This window comes from Rhinolophus sinicus, linkage group LG04, assembly GCF_036562045.2.
Source record: "Rhinolophus sinicus isolate RSC01 linkage group LG04, ASM3656204v1, whole genome shotgun sequence".
Taxonomy (NCBI): domain Eukaryota; kingdom Metazoa; phylum Chordata; class Mammalia; order Chiroptera; family Rhinolophidae; genus Rhinolophus; species Rhinolophus sinicus.
The window spans coordinates 189215138-189241077 of NC_133754.1; the positions used below are offsets into that span (position 1 = coordinate 189215138).

At 51.4% G+C, this 25940-nt stretch overlaps 1 protein-coding gene across 8 annotated transcripts in view; it reads left to right on the top strand.

Annotated features, from left to right (window-relative positions):
• CACNA1B (calcium voltage-gated channel subunit alpha1 B) overlaps nucleotides 1-25940 on the top strand; it is a 168170-nt gene that overhangs the window by 71526 nt on the left and 70704 nt on the right. For 5 of the 8 annotated variants that reach the window (XM_074331476.1, XM_074331471.1, XM_074331474.1 and 2 more), the window contains exons 16-20: nucleotides 2612-2729; nucleotides 4295-4362; nucleotides 7134-7240; nucleotides 14316-15038; nucleotides 15885-16102. In XM_074331476.1, the coding sequence (XP_074187577.1) occupies nucleotides 2612-2729; nucleotides 4295-4362; nucleotides 7134-7240; nucleotides 14316-15038; nucleotides 15885-16102 (1234 nt within the window). Of the gene's footprint in view, nucleotides 1-2611; nucleotides 2730-4294; nucleotides 4363-7133; nucleotides 7241-10787; nucleotides 10851-14315; nucleotides 15039-15884; nucleotides 16103-25940 lie in introns of all 8 variants that reach the window. The other 3 variants (XM_074331468.1, XM_074331473.1, XM_074331470.1) reach the window with 1 other exon arrangement.

Genomic DNA, 25940 nt, shown 5'->3' on the forward strand with positions numbered 1-25940 from the left:
TCATACGTTTCTGAATGTTCGAAATAGTATGTAAACATTATCCAAAGGAAAGTGGTGTGATGTCAACAGCCACAGTAGACGTTAAGGCAGACAAGCTTTAGTAGAAATAGAGACGCATGTTACATGTGAGAAAAGGAAACTGCTGTCACGAGCTCGCACGACCCAACTACGTGGTCTGAAATATATTGGGCAAGAACTGAGAATTACACAGAAATGAAAAGTTGGGCCTCTCATAACAGATTTGTAATGCGTTTCTGTGCAACTGAAGGAAGAAGCTGGAAGTTAGAAAGGCTGTGAAAGAGCAGACGAAGCCGCAGGAGTCAGCCGACACACAGCTGCACCCAACCGGCCAGCCGTGGGGAAGCCTCAGTACTTGGGGCAAACAGGACAGTCACAGAATGTGGCCACTTGTTAAATCATCCAGGAAATTCCCACAAACATTAAGGAATTGCTGTCCTGCACAGCACATTCTCGATGTAACTTAAATAAATAGAAAACGCTGATAAAAAGTCATTTAAAATCTTCCCCATCAGTGAAAACTGAAAGGTTGAGTCAAAGAAGACATCACAATGGATATTACAAAATACTTAGAACTCAACAACAATATCAGAACTTATGGGTTAAGGCTGAGGCAGTACTTGGAGGAAAGTGTACACTCTTAAATGCAATTGTCAAAATAAAAGAAAGACTGAAAATAAACTAAGTACCCATTTTTAAAAATCTAGAAAAAAGAATAAACTAAAGAAAAATTGAAAGCGGGGGAAAAAAAGATAAGAGCAGACATTAATGAAACAAAACTAAAAACACCAAGGTAACAAACTCATAAAAATCTTGTTCTCAAGAAGACTAATAAAGTAGATAACTTTCTAGAAAGACTGATCAACAAAAAGGCACAAATAAAAAGTATTGCCGGGCGGCCGGATGGCTCAGTTGGTTAGAGCATGAGCCCTGAACAACAGGGTTGCCAGATCGATTCCCACATGGGCCGGTGAGCTGCGCCCTCCACAACTAGGTTGAAGGACAGCTACTTGGGGCTGATGGGCCCTGGAGAAACACACTGTTCCCCAATATTCCCCAATAAAATTTATTTTTTAAAATTTTTTAAAAAGGAGTATTTCCCAAAGGAGGGATAACTATAGAAAAGAGAGATATATTCTTTAATTCCCCCCCCCAAATATTATGGTGCCTTTCTGCTGATAGATTTGAAAACTTGATGAAATGTCTAACTTTATAGGAAAACATCACTTACTAGCTCAAGATAAATTAAAAACCAGCATTGTTTTATAACCATTAAATGGAATCAGAGCTCTTCCTGTTTTCCCGCCCTTGCCCTGAGCCTGCAGTTACTAGGTGCGTCTCACCAAGCTGGCAAGGGACAGGTGACAACTTCCTCAGGCTACTCCAGAGAAGAATGAAGTCATACCATGAGGCTAGTACAACTCTGAAACCACAGCCAGGTGGGGATAATGTACGAAAAGTGAAACGCAGGCTAGACGGAGCTCCCGAGCAGGGTCTGGTCTGTCTTATCCACGGACGACCCTAAGTGCCCTGCACTGCCTGGCACACAGTGGGTACTTTAAAGGTTTGCTCAGTGAAGGGACACGCAACAGCTGAAATTCAACGTTAAAAAGGCAGTTTCTACTGCGTATAAAATAGGAGTTCGTAGCTGAACTGTGTTTATCACAGTAGGGCCGGAATTTGTCAGTATAATTTTTTATGTCTACAGGTTAAGAGAACAGCACACATGTCAGTAGATGTAGGAAGATAAAACATTGATACATGATCAAAACGTGTTCCAATAAGAATTGATAGGATTAAAAAATAAACCACAGCAAGGTGGGTTGCAGCTAGTACTTTCGGGTTTCTTTTTTGAGGGGTAGAAGAATGCTAAATCCCAATGTTTTGATGGGGCCCATGTCTGTGAATGTCCTGAGAACCACTGAATTGTACGCTTTAAATGACTCGATTATAAATGTGGCTCAATAAGGCTGTTATTTTAAAAAGACCATAGCAAGCATCACAGATAAAAGATTGCACAATGGTTATGTGTCAACTTGACTGTGCCCAGACTGGGTTTGCCTGCGGGACCTGATGCAAATATGGCAAAATGTTAACAGTTTTCCTTTTCAGTGCTGGACACATGAGTGTCTGTTATGTTGTCCTCTTGCCTTTTCCGAAAATACAGGTAGAGGAGAGACGTGTTTCCTGCTGAGGCGAGGACGTTATCAGTTACTCTCACAGCCCAGAGCCCTGAGCCCAGGGGGCGGGCACCTGGAGCGCCAGTGGCTTTGAGCAGCCGTGGCCCCTCTGAGTCTGTGTTCTGGGCTCTGGGCGTCGGGGGCTCTGCCCCAGTCCTGCGTCGCCTCTCCAGTCACTGCTGTAGTCTCCTCTGTGCCTTTGTTTGCTTTTTCTGCTGCTTGGGCCTCCCTTTCCATTTTGGCTGACCCAGCTCAGCAGCCAAGTCCTGGAAGTTTCTCTGCAGGACCTTGGGCTCCCTTTTCCTCCAGAAGCGTCTAAAAACGTGTGTGCACATGCACATGTGCCCATGGCTCTCGGGGTGTGCACGCACGCGCGTGTGTGCAGGGGCCGTGCTGCTGCTTTCCCCGCACAGATCCTGACCGGAGAGGACTGGAACGCAGTGATGTACCACGGGATCGAGTCTCAGGGCGGCGTCAGCAAAGGCATGTTCTCGTCCGTCTACTTCATCGTCCTCACGCTGTTCGGGAATTGTATCCTTCTGTGGGGCGGAGGGGCACACGGCAGTGGCCCCACAGTCACCATAGCTGCTTCTGAGCCCTCACAGGCCCCCGTCCTGTCTGGTTGGGGTCGCCCCGCCGAGCCTGTGTGTCCCTCCGCCTGGGGCCTGAGTCATGTTCCTGGCGTGGGAGGCCTGTGAGGGTGTCCACAGCTGTGGTTAGTGCTGGGAGATAGCAGCCTGGCCCCAGGGCTCTGTCCTGCGGGCTCTGCAGGAGCCCTGAGCTGGCTTGGCTGTGAGGCGGTGCCCTGGGGTGCAGGCTCCCAGGACCCAGGGCGCCTCCCTGCCACACCGGGCCTGGGAGAGGGGGGTCATCACTGTTGGCCTCCTGCAGAGCTAACTGCTGCTTGAGCCTGGGACTGGCCCAGAGCCACTGGGGGTGGAGGGGGCATGTAAGTCCCTAGGCCTGTGGTGACAGCACTCAGTCACATGACTTTGTCCCCAGAGGAGTGTGGGATGTCTGAGACAGTTTGGTTGTTATGGCTGGAGAGGAAAGTGCTGCTGGCATCGAGTGGGCAGAGCCGGGATGCTGCTGAGCGTCCCATGATGAAGGGTTGCCCATGTCAGCAGTGCCCAGGGATAAGGTGCCTTAGCAGGACACCCACGGAGCGCCCGAGGCCTGCTCTGCAGGCTGAGCAGTGCCCAGGCGGGCACAGCTGGAGAGGGCACAGGGCAGATGCTGCTGGCTGCTCAGTACAGACACGAGCTTGTGGGAAGAGGCAGGTGCAGCGACAGGAAATCAAAGTGAGTCAGGTCAGCGGTACGTGAGGGCCTGATCCTGCAGAGACTCAAGGACATCAGGCCCTTGTGGCTCCAGAACTCTGGGCAAGTGGCCCTTTGTGGCCTTCTTTTCCTCACTTGTGAAAGGGTGTTGTGTGAGGCTTTGTCCTGGGTCCTGGGGCGCTCAGTGGGATGGGCTCAAGGTGCTGTCGCCATCAGCATCGCCAGGCTTCCACTGTCCAGAAGGAGATCACCTGGGCCAAGGGGAGGAAACGCCGTGAGCCCAGCCCAGGCCTGGAGCCCACGCAGTGCTGGCCTGGCTGGGTTTGCACGTTGTTCCCTGTCTTACCTGGCCTCTGCTGGCCAGGTTTTACGGGCCCAAAGGTGATAGAGCCCCGCGCGCAGCCAGTGACAGTAGGAGGCTGTCCATAGGCTTGTCCCTGGCTAGAAATCCGGGAGCAGGGACAGAGCAGGTAGTTCATGGGCTCTCCAGGGAGGCAAGGGCAGACTGATCCAACACAACCTCTGAGCTCAGGCCTGGGTGGCAGGAGGTTCCGAGTGGGCACTGGGGACTGGGTGACACGAGACTGCATGAAGGAAGCTTGGGCAGAGGCCAGGGGCACACAGGGCCCTGGTGGGTAGGCCGCCTCTGCTGGCAACAGGTCAGTGGGGCCAGGGGTCTGAAGGCTGTGGGCGCCAAGGAAAGGAGGCTGGGGATCTGGGGAGCTAGGAGCCCTGTTTCCCCTGGGGGAAGCCGAGGCGTGACCATGCGGGAAGGTGTGGGGACAGAGGCTCCTTTCCTTAGCTGGAGCCGCCCAGACACGCTGCTCAACGTCTTCCTGGCCATTGCCGTGGACAACCTCGCCAACGCCCAGGAGCTGACCAAGGTATGTGGGTCGTGACACCGGCAGACCAGGTGCAGGAAGGGGTGGGGTGAGGCCAGAGAGCCATGAGGAGGGCAAGGTCGTGAGTCACGAATCCGTGTGACCCATGTGTCCAGCGTGGTCTCCTTAACGTGGTGGACAGGCAGAAATTAGGCTGTCAGTCTGGTGTCAGGAATGGCGCTGAGAGGCAGCCCAGAGAAGTGCCAGAAAGGCCGGTGGCCACGAGGGCGGCCTCTGGACACTCCAAGACTTGGGGAGAATGGCAGAAAAGCAGAAGGGGGTGTGTGTGGGGAGCAGCATGGCTGACAGACAGGAGGTGCAGCCCGGACAGAACCCTGGGCAGGGGGGACGCAGGCGGTACTGGCCTCGAGTGAAGGGTCCCGTGATGCCTCCTGAGCCTGGTGTGTCTGTGCGTGAGGGACACGTGAGCTGGGCCGTGGGGAGCACCCAGCTCTGAAGACTGAAGGGCTGAGGTGGGCACCTGTGTTCGTCCCTGGGGTTAGTCTCAGGTGTGGATGGTTGCGCTCCGGTGGTCACTGGGCAGTGCTGTCCTCAGACCCTGGGACTAGCTGGTTCCTGGAGGAGCAGCTGGTGCCACCTTCTCTGCCCACAGCAGGATAGCGTCGTCCCTATTAATATTAGATGGCCCCGGTGGACGCCATCTGATGTGCCTGGTGGGGGGTGTGATTATACAACCTCCCCCCCGCAGTTCCTTCCCAATGAAGCCGCCCCGCCTGGTCACCTTCCCCACACAGCCTGGACAGTGCCGCTGGGCTGCCCGCTGACTCAGCCTCGGGCTGCTGCTCTACAAGCCCACACCCTGTGCGCAGTACGCTGCTGCCAAGTCAGGCTGGCTGGCGAGGGCGCAGGCCTGGTGAAAACACCGTGTGCCCGTCTGTCATGCGTGCATGCTCGAGCCAGTGCCTGAAAGATGCCCCCTGTGCGTTCTAACTCAGTTGGGTTCTCTCCAGTCCTGCACGTCCCCATCCCGGGGCCGAGCTTGACTCGGGCCTTCCCCAGGAGGGCAGGCTCAGGAGGTCTCTGGACAGCTGAGATGCAGGTGTGGCCCCTGCACCTCCCATGGCTCCTGCTGAACCCTCTCCCCGCACCCAGGCTTGGGCCCTGGGGGTGCCTGTGGGTCTAGCCTCCCCCCTTGCTCTGGCCGCTGGCTTGTGAGGACTTGGGAGTCCCCCTGGCCTGCCCATTGCTGCCGTCAGGAGGGGCCGAGCCAGCAGAAGCTGGAGGATGGCTGAGGCCCTGGCTGGGCTGCCTGGGCTGGGGGACCCCTGCATTTATGAGCACTTCTTGGGGTCAGTGTTTCTGGAGCCATGTGAACTAGGGGTGCCCAGCAGCGCTGGTGGTCTGGCACCAGCTGTCCTGGGTCGGAGTGGGCCCGCGCCCTGCAAGTTCGGCCATGTGTAAAAGCATGCCAAGGAACCGATGTCCTGGGAGCCCCGTCTCCATGCACAGACACTAGGCAATGGCCCCTTTGGGAGCTGGGGCTGGTAGAGGCCTGTCCGTGTCAGGCTGGCCAAGCTCCAAAGGCCAGGACTCAACTCTGCTTCCTTTATGTTTGCACCGATAAAGTCATTTACTTTTCAAAGTGGAAACAAATTCAGGTTGAGTTTGTTGGTAGAATGCCCTTTGGTTGACTGGGGATGCCCTCCTCCCCCCCACTCCCCGGGAGCCGTAAACCGAGATGGAGGAATCAGGGTGAATCTCCTGTAGGGCCAGAGCTTGAAGATCTGAAGGCAAGTCTGCAGGCAGCTAACAGTGGACCTAGTTTTTGCCATTATTGTGACCCTAAGAGCAGATTCAAGGCTGTTGTGGGACCTGTTGGGGGTGCCAGGGCCCGGGGAGCCCGGTGGACCTGGGATTGGTGACTGGGGGAATAAGCAGTCTAGCAGGGTGACACGGAGCTGGGGGCCCCGTGAACTCGGCCTGAAGCCGTTTATCTAGATGCCAGGAGCAGACATGTGGTTTTGCCCAGTGACGTGGGGTCAGGCCCAGAGGGTTTCTGTGCAGATGTCCACTGTTCCCATGGAGGCAGGGCTGGCCCAGCAGCCGATGGCCATGGGGGTGCTGCCCGGGGACTCGGTGTTGAGGGGATACAGGACCAGGCACCACAAATAGCTGTCTAGCTGTGGGTGCGACAAGGAAAGACTTGTCCCAGTCATAGCTGGGACAGTGGGTCCGGGTAGAAAAGCCCAGAGGGTGCGAGGTGGCTCTGCTAGGCACACTCCTGGTGGCAGTGCTGTGGGCAGTGCTGGCCAGGACCCAGGCTTGGTGCAGAGCCCTGCTGCCTGCCGTCTCACAGCTCTGGGGCAGAGGCTGACCTCGGTAGAGTGTGGCAAATGCCCTGGGGGCAGAGGCCAGGTGGGACTGAAGGAGGAGTGGGTTTGCAGTTTGACAGAGTGAGTCTCAAATGCTGTGGAACAAACACGCAGAGCTGTCCAGGCAGCGGCTGAGTCCCTGGGGCTGGAGCTCTGCCCTGGGCTCAGGATGTGAGCATGGATATGCAATCAGCTCTGAGCATAATGGGAGCTGAGGCAGGAAACTTGGGGGCCTCCACCTTGGGCAGCAGGCATGGAAAACAGGATCCCTGAAGGCTGCCAGAGAGCATGTGTGGAGCCGGTGCTCCGTGCTGGAGCGGGTCACCCTGATGCAGGAGCCACTGCCTGGCCACTCCGGTTCAGACAGCAGGAAGGACGCAGTGCCCAGGAAGTGGATGCAGCACTCTGCAGCGTCGCCACCTGTTTCTGTTGTTCAAACAGGACGAGGAGGAGATGGAAGAAGCAGCCAATCAGAAGCTTGCTCTGCAGAAGGCCAAGGAAGTGGCAGAAGTCAGCCCCATATCCGCCGCCAACGTCTCCATCACTGCGTAAGGCTCTGGGGAGTGGACTGCGGGGGGTGGGGTGGGGGGGCCCTCAGCAGGGAATGCCTTCCGGAGGCCTGTCAGAGGGCCTCGTGCTGTGGGTGGAGCTTGTTGGGACACAGCCCTGCTCAGGAGCTGTGATGACTGGGGACGGCTCCCATCTCCTGCAGGAGCCTTTGTGTCTAGGGTTTATCAGGGAGCATTCCCACAGCTCCCCCAGTTTGAGTAGGAGTGAGACGTGGCAGCGTGCAGCCTTCGCGTGCTGTGTGGGACGGGCCATGCTGTAGGGATCTGTCTGTTCCTGACAGTCTTGGGGGGCCGCAGGGCTCATCCTGGGGCAAACTCCATGAGTCAATATGACTATTTCATGCACACCTTTTCAGAAAGGCATTTATGAGCCGGAAGATTCTAGGTGGTTTTTCAGCTGCCCAGGAGACTCAGTTTGCAGAAATGTCTCTGACGTCTTGATGGGAAAAGGTGGAGGCAGGCCCAAGGCTCCTGTGCAGAGTCTGGAGCTGCTGGCTCCGTCTTCGGCTCCTTGCCTACCCCACATAGCCCATGTCCCGCACTGATCTGGGGCCCCAGATCTGGAGCTGGCCAGCCACCCTTTCTGTGAGCACTGTGGTCAGTGCACCAGGACAGCTGCAGGCACATCTGTGGTGACACGTGCATCTGTGCTGCTGAGTGTGTACGCTGGCACGTGGACGAGTCTGTTGTGAGTGTGAGAGAGCATGTGCCTGGCTGTGAGTGTGCACATGTATGAGTGTGCAAGCACACGGGTAAGTTGTGCCATAACTGAGTTGTGTGCACATGTGTGAATGAGTTGCACACCCTCGTGTGAGTGTGCATGCAGGTATGTGCACGTGTGCATGAATGTGTGCACTTGTGAGTGCACACATGGGAGTGCATGTATCGTGTGCACGAGAGCATGTACACGTGAGTGCACGTGTATACGTGTATACACTATGAGTGTTAGTGTGTGCAGATGTGAGTGTGTACATGAGAGTGTACACGTGAGTATGTGTGCACACATGCACGTGAGTGTACATCACAGTAGCCCATTCTTGCTTGGCGGACACCAGGGTGGTGGCCTGTTTTCTGCAAAGGTGTTTGCAGGGGGCCTGTCTCTAAGCCAGGCACGGATTGCTGGTCTTTGGTGGAAAATGAGCTAGAGGACGTCGCAGGCCCCTGAGAGCTGAGCAGGACACAGCAGCAGTCACTCAGCTGCTGGAGCGGAAGCTTCATTGCCAGCCCTTTGCTGTCTGGCCAATTCAGTTACGCGGCCACTATGTCCCCGCAGACTCCCTCTACAGCCCCTGTCCTGAGCCCTAAAGCCACGAGACAGCGGGTGGGCCTTGGGTTGATTGAGCGTGTGCTCGCTCTACTGTTTCTGGAGGTGAGTGCCTTGTCCAGTGGCCCCCTGCTGCCAGCCAGGGCTGCTTCTGGGGTGTCCACTGCCATCTGGGCTGAGACCGTGGAGAGGCGGGCACGGGCCCTGAGCACAGCCATGGAGAGCCCTTCAGGCCACCAGAATGGGAGGTCTGGATGCACTGCCACTGCTCCCTGGGGCAGTGCTGCTGTGTAGGGACAGGCTGCACTGGCGTCCGCGCCTGGGTACATGCGCCACCCGCTGCTGCCGGATCGCTGCTGTGGTGCTTCTTCTCCACTGGGAAGGGGCTCCCGGGGGATGCACAGGTGCTCTGCCTCACCTGGTCCTGAGCTCCGTCGCCTCACCCGTGTCACAGCCGCCTGGATGTGTCCAGGCGTTGGCCCCTGTGTTTCCGCCTCCGGCCAGCTGTGTATGCTATTGGCTCTACTGGGAGCACATGTAGGCCTTGGTCCTCTGGCGTGTCCTCAGCCCACCCATGGTGGACACATAGTCAGTGTGATGGAATCGGAGGCCCTGGGCACACAGTCAGTCAGTCTGATGGGATCGGAGGCCCTGGGCACACAGTCAGTCAGTCTGATGGGATCGGAGGCCCCCGACATGTGCACGGCTGTACCGCCCTCTGCCCAGCTGAGACCTTGCTCAGGCTCCTGGTGTCTGTCGTTCCCCACCTGCCCCCACGTTTCTGTCCTCCAGGGCAGTCATGTGGCTTGGACAGGCAGGGCCTGCATCTCCTCAGCAGTTATTTCTGTGGCAAGTTGTTGGGGTGGGGTGACAGCGTGTCATGTGGTCTGTGAAGCGGGAGGACGGACTGAGATGCTCTCTGTGACACCGTGGGTGCTGAGGGGCCCTTCAGTGTAGTCGGTGTTTGACAGACTCTCATCAACACTCTGCGTGGCTTGACAGACGGTGCTGTGTGACCTGTCACTGGAGGTCGGCTGGGGCTATGTCTCTGGCCTCAGGTGACAGCCACTTCGGGCTGCTGAGAGGGAAGGGATACTAAGGTTGGCATGGTCTTCCAGGTTCTCTGTGCTGTGTCACCCTCATCATCACCCAACTTCTGAATGCTGGTGAGTGTGCACACTCACACATTGAAGCATGTTCACCCCACAGTTCACACCCATGTTCACACCCATATAACCACACTCACACGCTACAACCACTTGTGTTCACACCCCACACATGTTGACACGTCGTGTTCACACTTGTGTGCATTCACACTCACTGAGACATGTTCACTCTCGTTTACACTCACACATGCTGACACATGTTCACACCCAGACACACTTTCACTCTCACTTTCAGTCACATACCATTCATTCACACCTTCACACACTCACAGCTCTCACACTCAGTCACACACCTGCTTGCACCCAGGGCCTGCAGGCAGGTGAGCTGCCTGGAGCTTCTCACTGATGTGGGCAGACGCAGACTTGGCCTTGAGAAGTGGAGCCGGGACCCACCTGGTCCTGCCCTGGGTGCTGCCCTAAGGGGAAAGGACTATAGAGGAGGTTTGCTCTGTCTCCATTGGTTTTGGAAAGGCTTCCAGAAAGTCACTTGGAAATGGCTGGAATTACACCCAAGGGCAGATGGGGTGCTGACACAGTCCGTGTGGCCCTGGGAAGGGTCATGGCGAGCTGGAAGCACCTGGCTTAGAGCTGGGGAGCTGAGGGGCTGTGGTGGGCTGGGCAGAGCACGGTATTCAGGCAGCAGGGCCCAGGCGACACCGCAGGTGAGTCCCCCTGCATTAGCCATCTCTGCTCCATCTGCGGCTGTCGGAGCGGGTGCTATGGCGGGCAGGGGACGGCTGTGTGGACTTGCAGGACAAGTGGTGCCAGCTCTTGGAACCCACTGCCCTTCCAGGGACAGTGTGCTCCCTGCTGTGGCAGACAGGCCCCCAAGATAATGCTTCTCATCTTGCAGGCACGTGGGGCTTGCTGTGCTCACTGCAGCTTCACTTTTCTGCTGGGTGCTCTCTTTTTCTCAACTTCTCTTTTCCTCCGAGGTCTTGGCCGGTGACCATTCTGATGGAAGCATCCCTGGCCCCCTGCCCAGACACATACTGCAGCCTGCATCCTGAGCTGACGCGGCTCACGCGTGTTCTAGTGTCTCTTAGAATGCTTTGCTTTTCTCACCTTTGTTCTGTTTTGTCTTTTGCATGTGCAGTTTTGTAAAGCACACTCGAGGTACTGTGTCTCGCAGCTCGTCTGTCTCCAGCGTAAACTCACCGTGAGTCGCTCTGCTACGATCTCTGAGGCTTCATGATAACCACACGCACACACCTCCCCGCCACTCCTGACTGCTTTCCCACCCCAACCATTCGCTTTGGGGGCAGCTCCAGGCAAGCCTACATCCTGGAGAAAGGGGGATAGCAGGCACACTTCCTGACGTCCCCACATCTCGCTCATGGGCGTCGCTCTCTCTGAGCTTGGTCCCCCCTCCTCTCCCTCCTGGTCTCTCCTCCTGTCTGAGGTCTGTCTGTGTGCCATCACTGGTGTCTCAGGCATAGCTGCTTCTCTGAGGCGTCTGCCACTGATGTCTCCTGATAGTTCCCATGAGTGTTTGTTAGGGGCCTGCTGGGGAGGTTCGTGGGGTGCCCCTGCCCCATCCCTTCCTTACGTGGGAGGAGATGTGTGTGTAATCCTTAGGAAGTCTTTGTTCTAGCAAGAGCAGAACTGCTTCCAGTTGTGAGGCTTACGCTAGACCAGCCAGAGCCCGGGGAACCTGGGGTGGCCCTCCTGGGGTGACACCAGTCTGACTGGGAGGCTTGTCCCCAGGGCTCCCTCCCAAGGGCAAGGCCAGGTCCTGTAGGTGGGAGGTCCCAGGAGTGGCTGCGTGCCCTCTGCGTCCTGGTAGAGGTGGGAGCTGGGCTCTGTGCTACCACGAGCACTAGGGCTACTGCCTCACGGGGTAAGAAAGCTGGATCTGGAATGACCACAGGGTGGAGGAAAGTTCAGATGTAGGTGTCCTTGGTGTCACCTTGTCAGCAGCTGCGGGTGACTAGATTTCTTAGCCCAGAGACCACATAGCAGGTCACAGCACAGAGGTCACAGCACAGAGGCCATGGCACAGAGGACACAGCACAGAGGACCTAGCACAGAAGTCACAGCATGAAGACCGCGGCACAGAGGTCACAACACAGAGGTCACGGCATAGCGGTCATGACACAGGCCATGGCACAGAGGTCACAACAGAGGTCATGGCACAGAGATCACAGTGCCTGGGTTGTGCTGTGCCCACACGCCAGGCAGGACGTCCTGGGAGCAGCTCCTGCACGTGACACCTTAGACAGCCCTTGTAAATGAGGACTTGGCCTGAGCAGTCACCGCCTCGCAATCCTGTGGAGCAGAGGGTTGCTGGTAGCTTGCGAACTCGGTGGAGAAAAGAGACCAGCGTTGGGGCAGGCTGACTCAGATACCCACGAGGGACAGAGGCCAGGTGCACAGACTCAGGCACACCTGATGGGGCCAGCGGCCAAACTGGCGGCAGCAATGCAGACAGGCCCAGAGAGGCCGCGAGACCTTGCGGGGGCAGGGCCAGGCAGAGACCAGTGGGGCTTGCTCCCCAGCGAGTATAAGGGAGCCCGCCAGCCCCACGGCACCCCTCAATACAGCAGACTGTCCACCTCTCTGTGGCCTTGAGCTGGTTCCTGGGAGGGAAGGGGCTGCAGAGGTTGAGGGCACAGCCATGACCTCAGGAGCCCATCTCCTCCTGACGGGCCAGGACCACATGTCCCATTGTCTTTATTACCTGTCTTCTGACAGACAGACAGACAGTCCCTAGGACTTGTGGCCGCGTCTGAGCAAGCCACCGGCTCCGAGTGCAAGCCCAGCTGGGAGGCATGGGCACGCCCCACATGGCTGTCATCCGTTTTCCAAGGGTTGGCACAGGGCAGTCGGGCTGTGTTTTGGTGCTAGCTAGGGGTGGCAGGCCCTTATGACTCTAGGTTGAAGGCAAAGAAAAAGGTGTGTTTGTTGCAAGGTGACCCTGGGAGTGGGGCAGCATGGCTTCCATGTGTCTGGGAGGCAGGTCAGGGCTTGGGGTGGCAGCCGGAGGTGTGTGTGGGTCAGCAGATGCCCCCACACATTGTCCTGCCTCCCCATCAGGGCTCCCAGGTGAGCAACAGATCTTGTGCTCTTCTGCTGCCTCCCCCCCCCCCCCCACGTGCGAGGCACTGCGCTGGAAATGGCTCCCACACGGGCCCGCATTCACCTGCAGAGGGCAGGACTCACCATCCATCACATTATTCAGGCCGACTGCTGCCTCTCTCTGCAGGTCACCGTGGTGCCAGTGGCCCAGGGCCCTGGAGCTGGTGCCTGGGCTGGCCTGGGTCCCCTCAGGCTGTGGCTCTGAGCTGTGCCGTCAGTGTGGTTGGGGTCTGGCCGAGGCCTTGCAGCTCCTTAGATACTTCTTTGGTTTTTGCCCTTGGGCATGCGTCTGATCCTGGCTCCGTCAGTGACTGGCTGTGGGACCCCCTGTGAGTGATGTCCTCTAGGCTCAGTGTCCTCACCTGAGAAGGGGGCATGGGAGCAGCACCTGAGTCCTGAGGGAGCTGTGAGGGTTGGATGAGGTGGGCACTGGAGCCCAGAGCACAGTGCAGCTGTTGAACGGCACAGATGCCACAGCCACCGTCGCTCTCATGCTGCTAATGCTGCTAGCCAACACGGCGGGCACAGCAGCCTGCAGAGGACAAAGGGTGAGACCCTGGCCTCGGGGGGTTTGCTTGGGTAAGGGGGGTTACCTACTTTGGGGGTCTTATTTAGCAAAGAGCCCAGAATGCCAAGGGCTTCCTGTGTACTCTGGGCTGTGGAGCCCCACACGTGACCATGTGAGTGAGGTTGGATGGTGGTCAAAGCCTTTGGTAGCCTGTACAGTGAGGGCTGGCCTGGACCACAGGCCACTCCTGGTGCCAGAGGGCTCCGGGGAGTGATCTGGCTGTGTCCCTGGGGGAGAGGCGGGCACTGGCTGCCACAGGAGGTAGTGTCTCCAGTCCAGAACTGACTGCTGGGCTCCTGGCAGCACATGGTCATTGAACCAAGCAACAGTGCCCTGGATGGAGCAGTCCTGGGCCCGTTTATTCCTGAGAGGGCCAGGGCCAGCTGCCCCTGCCCCCACTCCCTGGGCTGTGCTGGTTGCTGTCCTGGGTTCCTTCACAAACACGTGTCGTCCTGGCCAGTGGCTTTCCTCCTGGAGGTGGAGGTGGACATGGAGACGGAGAAGCCCCTCTGTGGGCAGCTCTGCTCTCCTGTTGTGGGCGCCAGACTCCTGTCTCCCTGGGTCCTGCGGGTTTGGACACTGCCCCCTCTCCTCCCCCTCCCATTTTGGCCTTCCTGCCAGTGGCCCACCTGCCCTGGAAGCCTGTCTGCCATCGCAGGCACCAGCCAGCCATTCCCATTACCCTGCATCCTTAGCCTCAGGCTCTGACACCCGGTGCAGAGCAGACTTGAGCCCCTTGCCCCCCACCCCTCGGGCAGAGATCTCATGGTCTGTAGGGTTGTGACCATGGGGTGAGGCCGGTCGCCCTGGGTGTCTCCCCCTTCTGCAGTGACTCCGTGGGGGTCTCGAGGGCCCCTCTGCCCACCCTCTCCATCCTCGCTGCCCCACTCTGCCACCCCATCGCTTGCCCGTCCACGGTTTCCCCTGCGAGGCAGAGCGGGGCCGTGCTCACCCCCGGTCTCCCTGCATTCCCCGCAGCAAGCAGACCAACTCGGCCAAGGCGCGCTCGGTGTGGGAGCAGCGAGCCAACCAGCTGCGGCTGCAGACCCTGCGCGCCAGCTGCGAGGCGCTGTACAGCGAGCTGGGCCCGGAGGAGCGGCTGCGCTATGCCACTGCGCGCCACCTGCGGCCCGACATGAAGACGCACCTGGACCGCCCGCTGGTGCTGGAGCCCGGCCCGGAGGGCACGCGGGGGCCGCCGGCGGGGAAGACCCGGCCCGAGGGCGCGGACGCGCCGCGCAGGCACCACCGGCACCGCGACAGGGACAAGGCCCCGGCCCCGGCCCCGGCCCCGGCCCCGGCCCCGGCCCCCGCGGTGGAGCAGGACCCTGCGGACGCCCCCAAGGCGGAAGCCGGAGAGCCCACCACCAGGGAGGAGCGGCCGCGGCCGCACCGCAGCCGCAGCAAGGAGGCCCGGAGCGAGCGCGGCCGCGGCCCGGGGCCCGAGGGCGGCCGGCGTCACCGCGCCCACCGGCACGCGCCTGACCTGGCCAAGGAGGGCACAGCGCCCGGCGCCAAGGGCGAGCGGCGAGCGCGGCACCGCGGGCCCCGGGCCGGCCCGAGGGAGGCGGAGAGCGGGGAGGAGCCCGCGCGGCGGCACCGGGCACGGCACCGGGCGCCGCCCGCGCGCGAGGACGCGCAGAAGGACGGCGAGGCCGAGGCCAGGGACCCCGCCAAGGAGCTGCGGAACCACCAGCCCAAGTGAGTGGGCGGCGCAGGGGGCCGGGCCGGGCCACCGCCCGCCCTCGGCGCCTCCTGCCTGTCGAGTGCGTGGAACTGCGTGGGGGCCGCTGCGCCCCGGGGTGTCAGCCATGGTTTTAAGGCTCCGGAAGGAAGAGCGTTCTTCCAGGGAGGTTGTTGGGACTGGTTTGGGACACGTTGGCTCGGGAAGAACAAACCAGCCCCTGGAAAAGAGGAAATTGGGGAAGACTGGAGGAAGGAGTCAGGAGATCCCGGGGCAAAAAGCCTGAGGAGACCCCGGACTAAGTGGTAGGAAGGGAGGGGCCTGGCTCTCTGTCCCTGACAGGAAGGGCCCTTTAGGCCACCTGGGCGTGCTCTCTGCCTGGGACAGGACCTGGCGCTGGGGTAGCAGGAGCCCTGAGGCTCAGGCCAGCAAGTCTTCACGTTTGCCGACCCGCCACTGCCACCCAGAAGCAGCCATGCAGCCAGAGGCCACCACCCAGGACCACTCTTGCCTGGGCATCATCTGCCTGTACAGAGCTGTGCTGGGCTTTGGCCTTGTGGGGCCCCAGGGTGGGTGGCTCAGGGAAACCTCCTCCAGGTTTCTGCATTCTACAAACCATTCCATTCCACACACATTGTGTTGCCAGTTATTCCTGGCCTTGTGCCAGGGACGGACAGGTGAGTAAGTCCTGTCTCTACCTTTCAGAAGTGTGCAGGGTGATTAAAAAAACAAAAACATATGCAATGCAAGAGTAACAGGAGGTGGTCAGGGAATAGATCTAGATAGGGGTTTAAGTCGCTGGGTTTTGCAGACTAAATAGGAGTTTGGAGCTGCATCAGACTGATGTGCATTTTTGGTTGCAGGGAGCCACACTGCGACCTGGAGGCCAGTGGGGTAATGGGTGTGGCTCCTGTACACACACTGCCCAGCACCTGCCTGCAGAAGGTGGAGGAACAGCCAGAGGATGCAGATAATCAGCGGAACGTCACTCGGATGGGCAGTCAACCCCCAGACCCGAGTGCCGCTGTGCAGGTTCCAGTGACACTGACCGGCCCTCCTGGGGAGACCACAGTTGTTCCCAGTGAGTATCTGCCTGGACCAGCGGGGCAAGGCCTGCCTTGTTCAGGCCACTTTGCTTCCTCTTCTCTCTTGTTCCATGGCAGCTGCTTGGGGACAGGCGGCCTCTGTGACTTGTTCCCCCAGCTGGAGAGAAACTCATTTGCTGTCAGCATCTGTACCTTGCCATCCCTTGCTTTCCGGTGCCCCCAAAGAGCACTATTACAATTTTGTATTGCACTTAAGCGTTACTCTCCTCACTGCCAAAAACATTTGCAAGTCACCAGCTAAGGCTAGGCACGCTGTGAGAGTGCTGGGGACACAGCAGGAGGGGGTGGGGCCAGGGCTGCCCTCATGGGCTTCCAGTCTCATCAGGAAGACAGACCGTGAGACAGTCCTGATCTTCAGAGGTGCACAAAAGCTGCTGAGAACCATGGCCGCCGTGTGACCGGGCCAAGAACCAGTGGGCGAGGAGGCGGTTCCCAGGCTGCGGCCTGCCCACCCACTGACGGGCCCTCTGTCCCTGCTCTGAGGTCTCCCCAGGTCTCAACCCGAGCCTCCCTCTTCCTTCCCCTCACTCATTCACATTCACGGGGCTCCAACTAAGCGGCCCCGTGTGCAGGACTGATTGTGTGCAGGCACCGAGGGTGCAGGGTGAACGAGAGGCCATTTTTGCCTTCAAGGCCCTCCATCGAGTGGGGAAACCTGCAGGTGACGAGCGCAAGCCCCTGACTGAGTGGAAGGCACCTGGGTGTTTGCTGAGCAGCAAGGATGGAGAAGGCGTGCCAAGAGGAGACGGAGACCACAGAGGCAGCGCTGGCGTGGGGCCACGTGCCTGCCTGTGTGTGCAGACGTGTCTCCACACAAACACGTGCGTGGCCCTGTCCTCTCTTGCTCAGGGGCTCTCACCTGGAGCCATGGACCAGTGGACAGACCCTGGTGCAGCAGTGGAAGGTGACTGGTTCGGGCTGCGTAGCCCCGCCTTCCTCTTGCTTGCCTGGGCCATTCTGTTCTCCCCTCCTGGGGGTACGAGTGGGTCTGTCTTCCCAGACTTCCAGAAATCAGCCCCGGTCTGATTCTCTCTGGATTAGCTTGAGGACAAACTCAGCATCCCTGCCTGGCCCTCCTCCCTCCCCCTGGCAGCCCCTGACCTTTTTACTGTCCTCTAAGTTCTGCCTTTTCTAGAATGTTATACAGTTGGAATCACACAGCAGCTGTCTCAGCCTGGCTTCTCTCACTTACCAACGTGCTTTTAAGGGTCCTCCACGTCTTTTTCTGTGTGACAGCTCATGTCTTTTTAGTGCGGAGTAAACTCCACTGTCTGGCTGGGCAGTTTATTCATCCGTCACCTGCTGGATGTCCATCACAGAGCAGTCCATCACCGAGCAGTCCCTCGGCTGCTTCCGAGTTTCCACAGTTAGGAATAAAGCTGTGATAAACATCTGTGTGCAGAGTTCTGTGTGGACATGAGTTTTCAGCTCCTTTGGGTAAACACCCAGGATCATACGGCAAGAGTGTTTAGTTGCGTAAGAAACTGCTAAACTGGCTGCACCGTGTGTGTCCCCAGCAGCAGTGAGGGCAAGTGCCCCCGGCTCCGCGTCCCCCAACATTGATGTCAGTGTGGCAGATTCTGGCTGTTCTGATAGGCGTGTGGTGGTGTCCCCGTGCTTAGAGCTGCGTCGCCCTGAGGACACATGCTGGAACCTGCTTCATGTGCTGGTCTACGTCTATATCTCCTTTGCGGGGTCTGTTAAGGTTGGGGGCCCATTTTTTAATCAGGTTGTTTGTTATTGTTGAATTTAAGAGTCTCGGTACATTTTTGGGTAACAGTATTTTATCAGATGTTGTCTTTTGCAAATATTTTCTCCCAGTCTGTGGCTTGTTTTTTCGTTCTCTTAACATCGTCTTTCGTAGGGCAGAAGCTGTTAATTTCAATGAAATGCAGCTTGTTCATTATTTCTTTCATGGGTTTTATCTACTGTTATATCTAAAAAGGATCATCATACCCAAGGTCATGTAGATTTTTCTCCTGTGTTAACTTTTAGAAATTTTATAGTTTTGCATTTTACATTTAGGCGTATGAGCTATTTTGACTTAATATTTTGGAAGGTTATAAGTTCTGTGTTGAGATCTTTTTTTGCATGTGGACATCCAGTTGTTCCGATAACATTTGTTGAAAAGGCTATTTTCCCCCCATTTTGTTGCCTTTGCTCCTGTGTCAAAATCGGTTGACTATATTTATGGGGACCTGTTTTTGGATGCTCTGCCCTGTCCCATTGGTCTGTCTGTCCTTTCCCCAATACCACGCTGTCTTTGATGACTGTAGTTTATGTAAGTCCCCAAGTCGGGCGGCGTCGGCCCTCTCAAGTTCTCTTCAGGACTGTGTTGGCTCTCCTGTGTCTTTTGCGTCCACGTGAACCTCGGAATCCGTTTGACTGGGGTTGCCTTGAATCTCTAGGTCACGGTGGGAAGAACCGGCATCTTGACAGTGTGAATCTCCCTGTCTGTGAACATGGAACATCTCTCCGTTTATTCAGTTCTTTGATTTCATCCATCAGAGTTTTGTAGTTTTCCTCATAGAGCGTGTACATACTTTGTTAGACTTATGCTTCAGTATCTCATTTTTGGGTACCAGTGTAGATGTTACTGTGGTTTAAATTTCAGATCCCATTTGTTTGTGGCGTGTGTACGGGAAGGTGACTGATTTTTGTGTAGTCATCATGTGTCCTGCCACCTTGCTGTAATTGCTTATTAGTTCCAGTAGTTGTTCTGGTGGATTCTTGTGGGTTTTCTGAATAGATTGATCATTTTGTCATCTGAGAACAAAGACAGTTTTATGTCTTCCCAGTCAGTGTACCTTTTTTTCCCTTTTCTTGCCTTATTGCATTAGCGGGGACTCCAGTATGGTACTGAAAAGGTATGGTGAGGGGCCATCCTGCGTTGGCCCTGATCTTAGTGCGAAGGCTTCCAGTTTCTCACCATCGAGTGTGATGTCAGCTGTAGGTATTTTGTAGATGTTCTTTATTAAATTGAGGAAGTTCCCCTCTATTTCTAGTTTACTAAGACTTTTCATCATGAGCGGGTGCTGGATTTTGTCAAGTGTTTTTTAACTGCATCTGTTGATACGATCAGGTAAGTTTTTTTTCTAGCTTGTTGATGTGAAGGATTACGTGAATTGGTTTTCAGATGTTGGACCAGTCTTGCACACCTGGGATAAATCCCCTTGGTCCTTGTCTATAATTCTTTTCACACGTTGTTGGATTCGGTTTGCTAATATTGTGTTGAGAATTTTTCCATCTATGTTAATGAGACATATTGGTCAGAGGTTTTCTTTTCTTGTAATGTCTTGTCTGGTTCTGGTTTTAGGGTGATGCTGGCCTCATAGATGAGTTAGGAAGTGTTCCCTCAGCTTCTATGCACTGAAAGAGATTGTACAGAATTGGTATAATTTCTTTCTTCAATATTTGGTAGAATTCATCAGTAACCCATCTGGGCCTGGTGCTTTCAGTTTTGGAAGGTAGTTAATTATTGATCCAATCTCTTTAACAGAGATAAGCCTATTTAGTTTGCCTGTTTCTTCTTGGGTGACTTTTGGCGTATTGTGTCCTTCGAAGGAATTGGTCCGTTTTGTTTAGGTTTTCAGATTGGTGGGCATAGAGTTACTCAGAATATTTATTATCCTTTTAATGTGGTGTCAGTGGTGATATCCCTCTTCCTTTCTGATATTAGTAATTTTTATTTTCCCTCTTTTTTTTTTAAGTTGGCCTAGCTAGAGACTTATCAGATTTACCGATCTTTTTAAAGAACCAGCTTTTGGTTTCATTGGTTTTTCTCTATAGATTTCCTATTTTCAATTTTATTGATTTTTGCTCTAATTCATACTATTTTTTTCTTCTGCTCACTTTGGATTTAATTTTCTGGTTTACTAAGGTGAAAGCTTAGATTATTGACTTCAGACCTCTCCTCTTTTCTAATGTATGCATTCAAAGCTACATTTCCCTCTAGGCATTGCTTTTGCTGCATCCAACAAAATTTGATAAGTTGTGTTTTCATTTTCATTTAGTTAAAAATATTTTTAAATTTTTCTTGATACTTCTTGTTTCACCTATGTGTTGTGTTATTTAGAAATGTGGTTAATCACTACACATTTTGGGATTTTTCAGTGAACTTTCTGTTACTGGTTCCTAGTTTAATTTTATTGAGGTCTGGGAATTGACATTTTTTGCTTACTTTTTAATTGGTTCATTTGTTTTCTAATTGTTGAGTTTTAAGATTTTTCTGTATATTTTGGATACAAGTCCTTTATTAGATATGTGGTTTGCATATATTTTTTCCCAGTTTGTGGCTTGTCTTTTCATTCTTTTAATGTCTGATGTTTGGATTATTATTGGTGTGAGGGTTGATTTGTTCCCTATGATAACTTCTGCTAGAAGCAGAAATCTAGGCTATTGATTTTTCTTTTAACTTTTATTTATTTAAGTGTGTTTTTTCAGGGCCCATCAGCTCCAAGCGAAGTAGTTGTTTCAATCTAGTTGTGGAGGGCGCAGCTCACAGTGTCCCCTGTGAGGATCGAACCGGCAATCCTGGTGTTAAGAGCACTATGCTCTAACCAACTGAGCTAACCGGCTGCCCCTAGGCTATTGATTTTTCTATGTTAATTTTGTATACTATTACTTTCCCAAGTCCTCAAATTGTTAGTTTTAGCATTGATTGTCTTTGTTTTTTTCCAAATACATTATCTGCAAATATAGCCCTAACTATTCCTTTCCAAGTCTTAGGCCTCTCATTGTTATTTTTTTGCCTGATTCCAGTGACTAATGCATTATCAGGTAACAGTGGAGTTAGTGGGCACTCTTTCTGCCTAAACTAAGTAAGGTACTGCTTTTGGGCTTGAGAGCGTGTGTGTGTGTGTGTGTGTGTGTGTGTGTGTGTGTGTAAAATCATGTTACCGTATCCATTAGTTCCTCTTTCAGTAAGTATTTTCATCTGGAGTAGATACTGAATTTTTCTGAATTTTTTCTGAATTTATCATCCATTGAGATCATATTTATTTTCCCCTTAAATGTGGAGATTCATAGTAATGACTGTTCTGGTATTGAACTGTCTTTGCAATCTTAAAATAAACTCCATTTGGTTATCATATTTATTGTTTAATGTGATGTTGGATTCTGTTTGTTAATATTTTCTGTGGTATTTTTGGATTGATATTTTAAAGTATGATGTGTTCTATAGCTTTCTTGTATTACGTTGAAGTATCATAAGGTTTACGTATTAATTCAATGTAGTTTTTCTTGCTTAATTTCACTAATCCATTCTTGAAAATCAGATATTGTAATGCGAGTCCCATTCCTCATTGTTTCAAATGGGAAAAATTGTAATGTAATATATAAATTATAATACATTGCAATTGGTCATCCTCAAAGTCCCCAACCAATTTGTTAAAATATAACTAAAGCACAGGTAAACACTGAGAAGTTAAAACTGTCATATTAGGACATAAAATGCTTCACACATTGTTGCCTGATCACCACAGTTAATAGCTATTAACAACAAGCCGTTGTGTTGGATGCCTGCTTCCTTGAAACTTACTGCACTTTTCAGAAACATCCATGTGTGATTCTGATAGTGGACCAATGAAATGGGAATCTGGTCTGTATTTTCCCCCACGTTTTGTTGTTAAAAATGTTGTTTGGACATTTGGGGATGTGTACATTTTCCTATGTACACATCAGCTTTGAAAGCCCTCAACATTTCAATGAGAGATATATGTTCTCCTGAGGTGTGCAGGTGGTAAAAACCCGGGGTGCTCTGCTGGGAAATGTTACCTAAGGAGCTGTCCTGTAGGATTTACCTATTACTGATTCATAAGAAGATTAGAAAGTTTTCTGTTTCCTTTTCTGGGATCGAGTAAGTATCATTTAGGATTACCTGGGTTGGTTGGTTGATTTGTTTTTGGTAGGGTAGTTCTTCGATAATTCCTGTATTTCTTTATAGATATTGGTCTGTTTAAACTTTCTTACCTCCTGAGATCAGTTTGGTAAATTATAATTTCCTTAGAAATGACCCATTTGATCTAGGTTTTCTAGTTTATGTACATAGAATTCTGCAAAGAACTGGCTTAATTTTTCTCAGTTTTTCCTTTCCTGTTCTTAAATTCTTTCACTTAATTATAGAACATAGAATTTTTAAAACCTTTTTATAAAATTTTAGCAGCAATTAAAAATTTTTTTTGTTTTTTAGCTTTTGTCCCCATCCCCCACCCCCTCCTCTTTGGCAACCATCAGCTTGTTCTCTGTATCTATGGGTCTATTTCTGTTGTGTTTATTTATTTATTTTGGGCTTTTTTAGATTCCACGTATAACTGACATCGTGCTTTATTTTTCTTTCTCTGACTCATTTCACTTAACACAATACTCTCTAGGTCCATCAATGTTGCAGAGGGCAAGATTTCATTCTTTCTATTGCTGAGCAATATTCCATTGTATAAATATATACCACTTCTTTATCCAGTCGTCTATCAATGGACACCTAGGTTGCTTCCATATCTTACCTATTGTAAGTGATGCTGCAGTGAGCATAGGGCTGAGTATGTCTTTTCGAATTAGTGTTTTGGATTTCTTTAGATAAATACCCGGGAATGGAATTGCTGGGTCAGAAGGTAGCTTTATTTTTAAATTTTTGAGGAATCTTCATACTGTTTTCCACAGCAGTTGCACCAATTTGCAAGCCCACCAACAGTACATGAGGGTTCCCTTTTCTCTGTATCCTCGCCAACATTTGTTTGTTGATTGATTGATGATGGCCATTCTGACAGGTATGAGGTGATATCTCATTACAGTTTTAATTTACATTTCTCTGATGATGAGTGACATTGAGTAACGTTTCATGTACCTGTTGAACATCAGTATGTCCTCTTTGGAAAAATGTCTAGTCAGGTGCTTTGCTCTTTATTTAATTGGATTGTTTGGTTTTTTGGCGTTGAGGTGTATGAGTTCTTTATAAATTTTGGATATTATCCCTTATCAGATGTATCATTTGTGAGTATTTTCTCCCATTCAGTGACTTTTCTTTTCATTTTGTTGATGGTTACAAAAACGTTCTAGTTTGATGTAGTCCCATTTGTTTGTTTTCTCTTTTTTTTCCCTTGCCTAAGGAGACATAGCCAAAAAAATATTGTTAAGAGCAATGTCAAGGAGTTCACTGCCTATGTTTTCTTCTCGGAGTTTTATGGTTTCAGATCTAACATTTAAGACTTTGAGTTTACTTTTTATATAAGGTGTAAGAAAGTCATCCAGTTTGTGGGGTTTTTTTTGCATGTATCTGTCCAGTTTTGCCAACACCAATTATTAAAGAGTTACACAAAGAAGAAGCTTAATTTAAAAATTTCCTCTGATTCAGTGTTTTTTCCTCGTCATTTTTCATCCTGTGTGTTTTTTGTTTTCCTCTTTTTTCTTGATAAAAAAATATTTTGTAGATTTTTATTAAGAAAAACCAGCATTCTAATTTGTTTATTAGTTCCAGTATGGTTTTAGTTTTTAAATCACTGCTTTCCAACTTTATTGTTTCCCTCCTGCGTTTTTTTGTTTTACTTTGTTGTTCCTTTTCTAGCTTCTTGAGTTGGAGAGTTAGTTTATTTATTTTATTTAATTTTATGATTTGATCATTTAAGGCTATGAGTTTTTCTCTGATTACTAATTTAGCTATAACCTTATAGACTCTGATATCTGTTGTGTTCCTCTCCATCAGATTTTAAAGAAATTATGTAATTTTGGTTTGTGTTTCCCCTAGGTGTTTATGGATTCCTTGAGATTTTCTACATAGTGAATCAAGTCATCTGCAAATGAACAGTTTTTATTTTTACATTCTGATATGCCTTCCATTTCCTTTTCTTTCCTCATTGCACCGGCTGTAACTTCAAATACTATGTTGGATAACAGTGTTTTGTTTCTCTGGCTTCTTTTTCTGTCTTTCTGTGGGTTACTTGTATATATATTTTAGAATTTATTTTTATTTATAGTATTTTTGAGTGTATCTCTTTGTTATTTTTGTAATGGTTGCTTTAGGTATTCACACATACACACACACACACACACACACACACACACACACACACACACCCCATATCCCAGTCTTCTAGAGTTGTCATTTTACCAGTTGGAGTGAAGTATAAAAATCATACCTCTCTTTTTCCTCCTCATGTATAATATAATTGTTTTAAATATTTCCTTTGCATATATTTAAAACCATCTCAGTGTAAGTTATAATTTTTGCTTCAACTTAGAAATTTAGAAAACTCAAGGGGAGAAGAAAGGTATTGTATTTACCCATGTTTTTACTTCTTCTATTGTTCTTTTTTCCTTCCTGCTATTCCAATATTTCTTCTTTCATAATTTACTTTCTGTTTTGAGGAGCTTCCTTGGCCATTCTTTTAGAATAGGTTTGCAGGTGATAAATTCTCTTAGTTTTCCTTCATCTGAGAATGTCTTGATTTTCCCTTCATTCCTGAAGGATATTTTTAATGGGTATAGAATTCTGGGTTGACAGTTCTTTTTTTTTCAGCACTTGAAAAAACGTGTGCCTCTTCCTTCTGACCTCCATGGTTTCTGATGAGAAATCCACTGTCATTCGAATTGTTTTCTTCTTATAGGTAAGATGTTGTTTCTCTCTCGCTGCTTTCAAGATTTTTTTCCTTTGTCTTTATATTTCAGAAGTTTGATTATGATATATGTTGGCATGGGTTTATTTAGGTTTATCCTGTTTGGAGTTTACTCAGATTCTTAAATTTGTAGGTTTATGTCTTTTCGCCAAATTTGGAACATTTTTCATCCATTATGTCTTTGAATACGTCTTCAGCTCTGCCCCCTTTCTCTTTTCTTTTCAGGACTCTGTTGACATGAATGGTGGTAGCTCTTTTGTTGTATTCACAAAGGTCCCTGAGGCTCTGTTCACTTTTTTCAGTCTGTTTTCTCTCTGTTGTTCAGAGTGGGTGATTTCTATTGTTCTGTCTTCCAGTTCATTGATTCTTTCCTATGTATCCTCCATTCTGATGTTGAGTCCATCTATTGAGTTTTTAATTTCAGTTGTTGTATTTTTTAGTTTTAAAATTTTTTATTTGGTTCTTCTTTATATCTTCTATTTCTTTGCTAAGACTTTCTGTTTCTTTGCTGAAATTTCCATATTTTTTCATTTGTTTCAAGTGTGTTTTTAGTAGTCTGTTAAAGCATTTTTATGATGGGTGCTTTAAATCATTGTCAGATAATTCTAACATCTGTATTATCGTGGTGTCTATTGATTGTTTTTTCTCCTTGAAATTGATATTTTCCCGATTTTTGGTGTGACCAGTCATTTTTCTACTGAAACCTAGACATTTTAATATTGTGTTATGGGCCTGTGAATCTTATTTAAATCTTCTCTCCTAGCTGGTCTGCTGTGACACTGCTCCAGCAGGGTTGGGGAGCTGTCTCAATGACAGATGGGGGTGGACGTACAGGTTCCTCACTTGACCTCCATTGACACCAGTGAGAGTGGGCCTTTCCTTCCAGCTGGACTGAGTTGGGAGTTCTCGCTGCTCACTGGGCCTCCACTGATACCATCCCGTGTGGGAGAGGTGGGAGTGCTCTTTCTGCTCCCCACATGTCCTCCATTGACACAGCAGGGGTTCACCTCATTGCCTCTGGATGTTGATAAAAGTCTTGGCTTTCCACTAGGATTCACTCTGGCAAGTAAAGGGAAGATGCCTCGTTACTTCTGGGTGGTAATTGTAGACCAGGTTCTCCATGTGGTCTTGACTGAAGTTGCATGGGTTGGGGGTCTTATTACCACAGGGTGAGTAAGATAGCCCCACTTGGCTCTCTCTGATACTA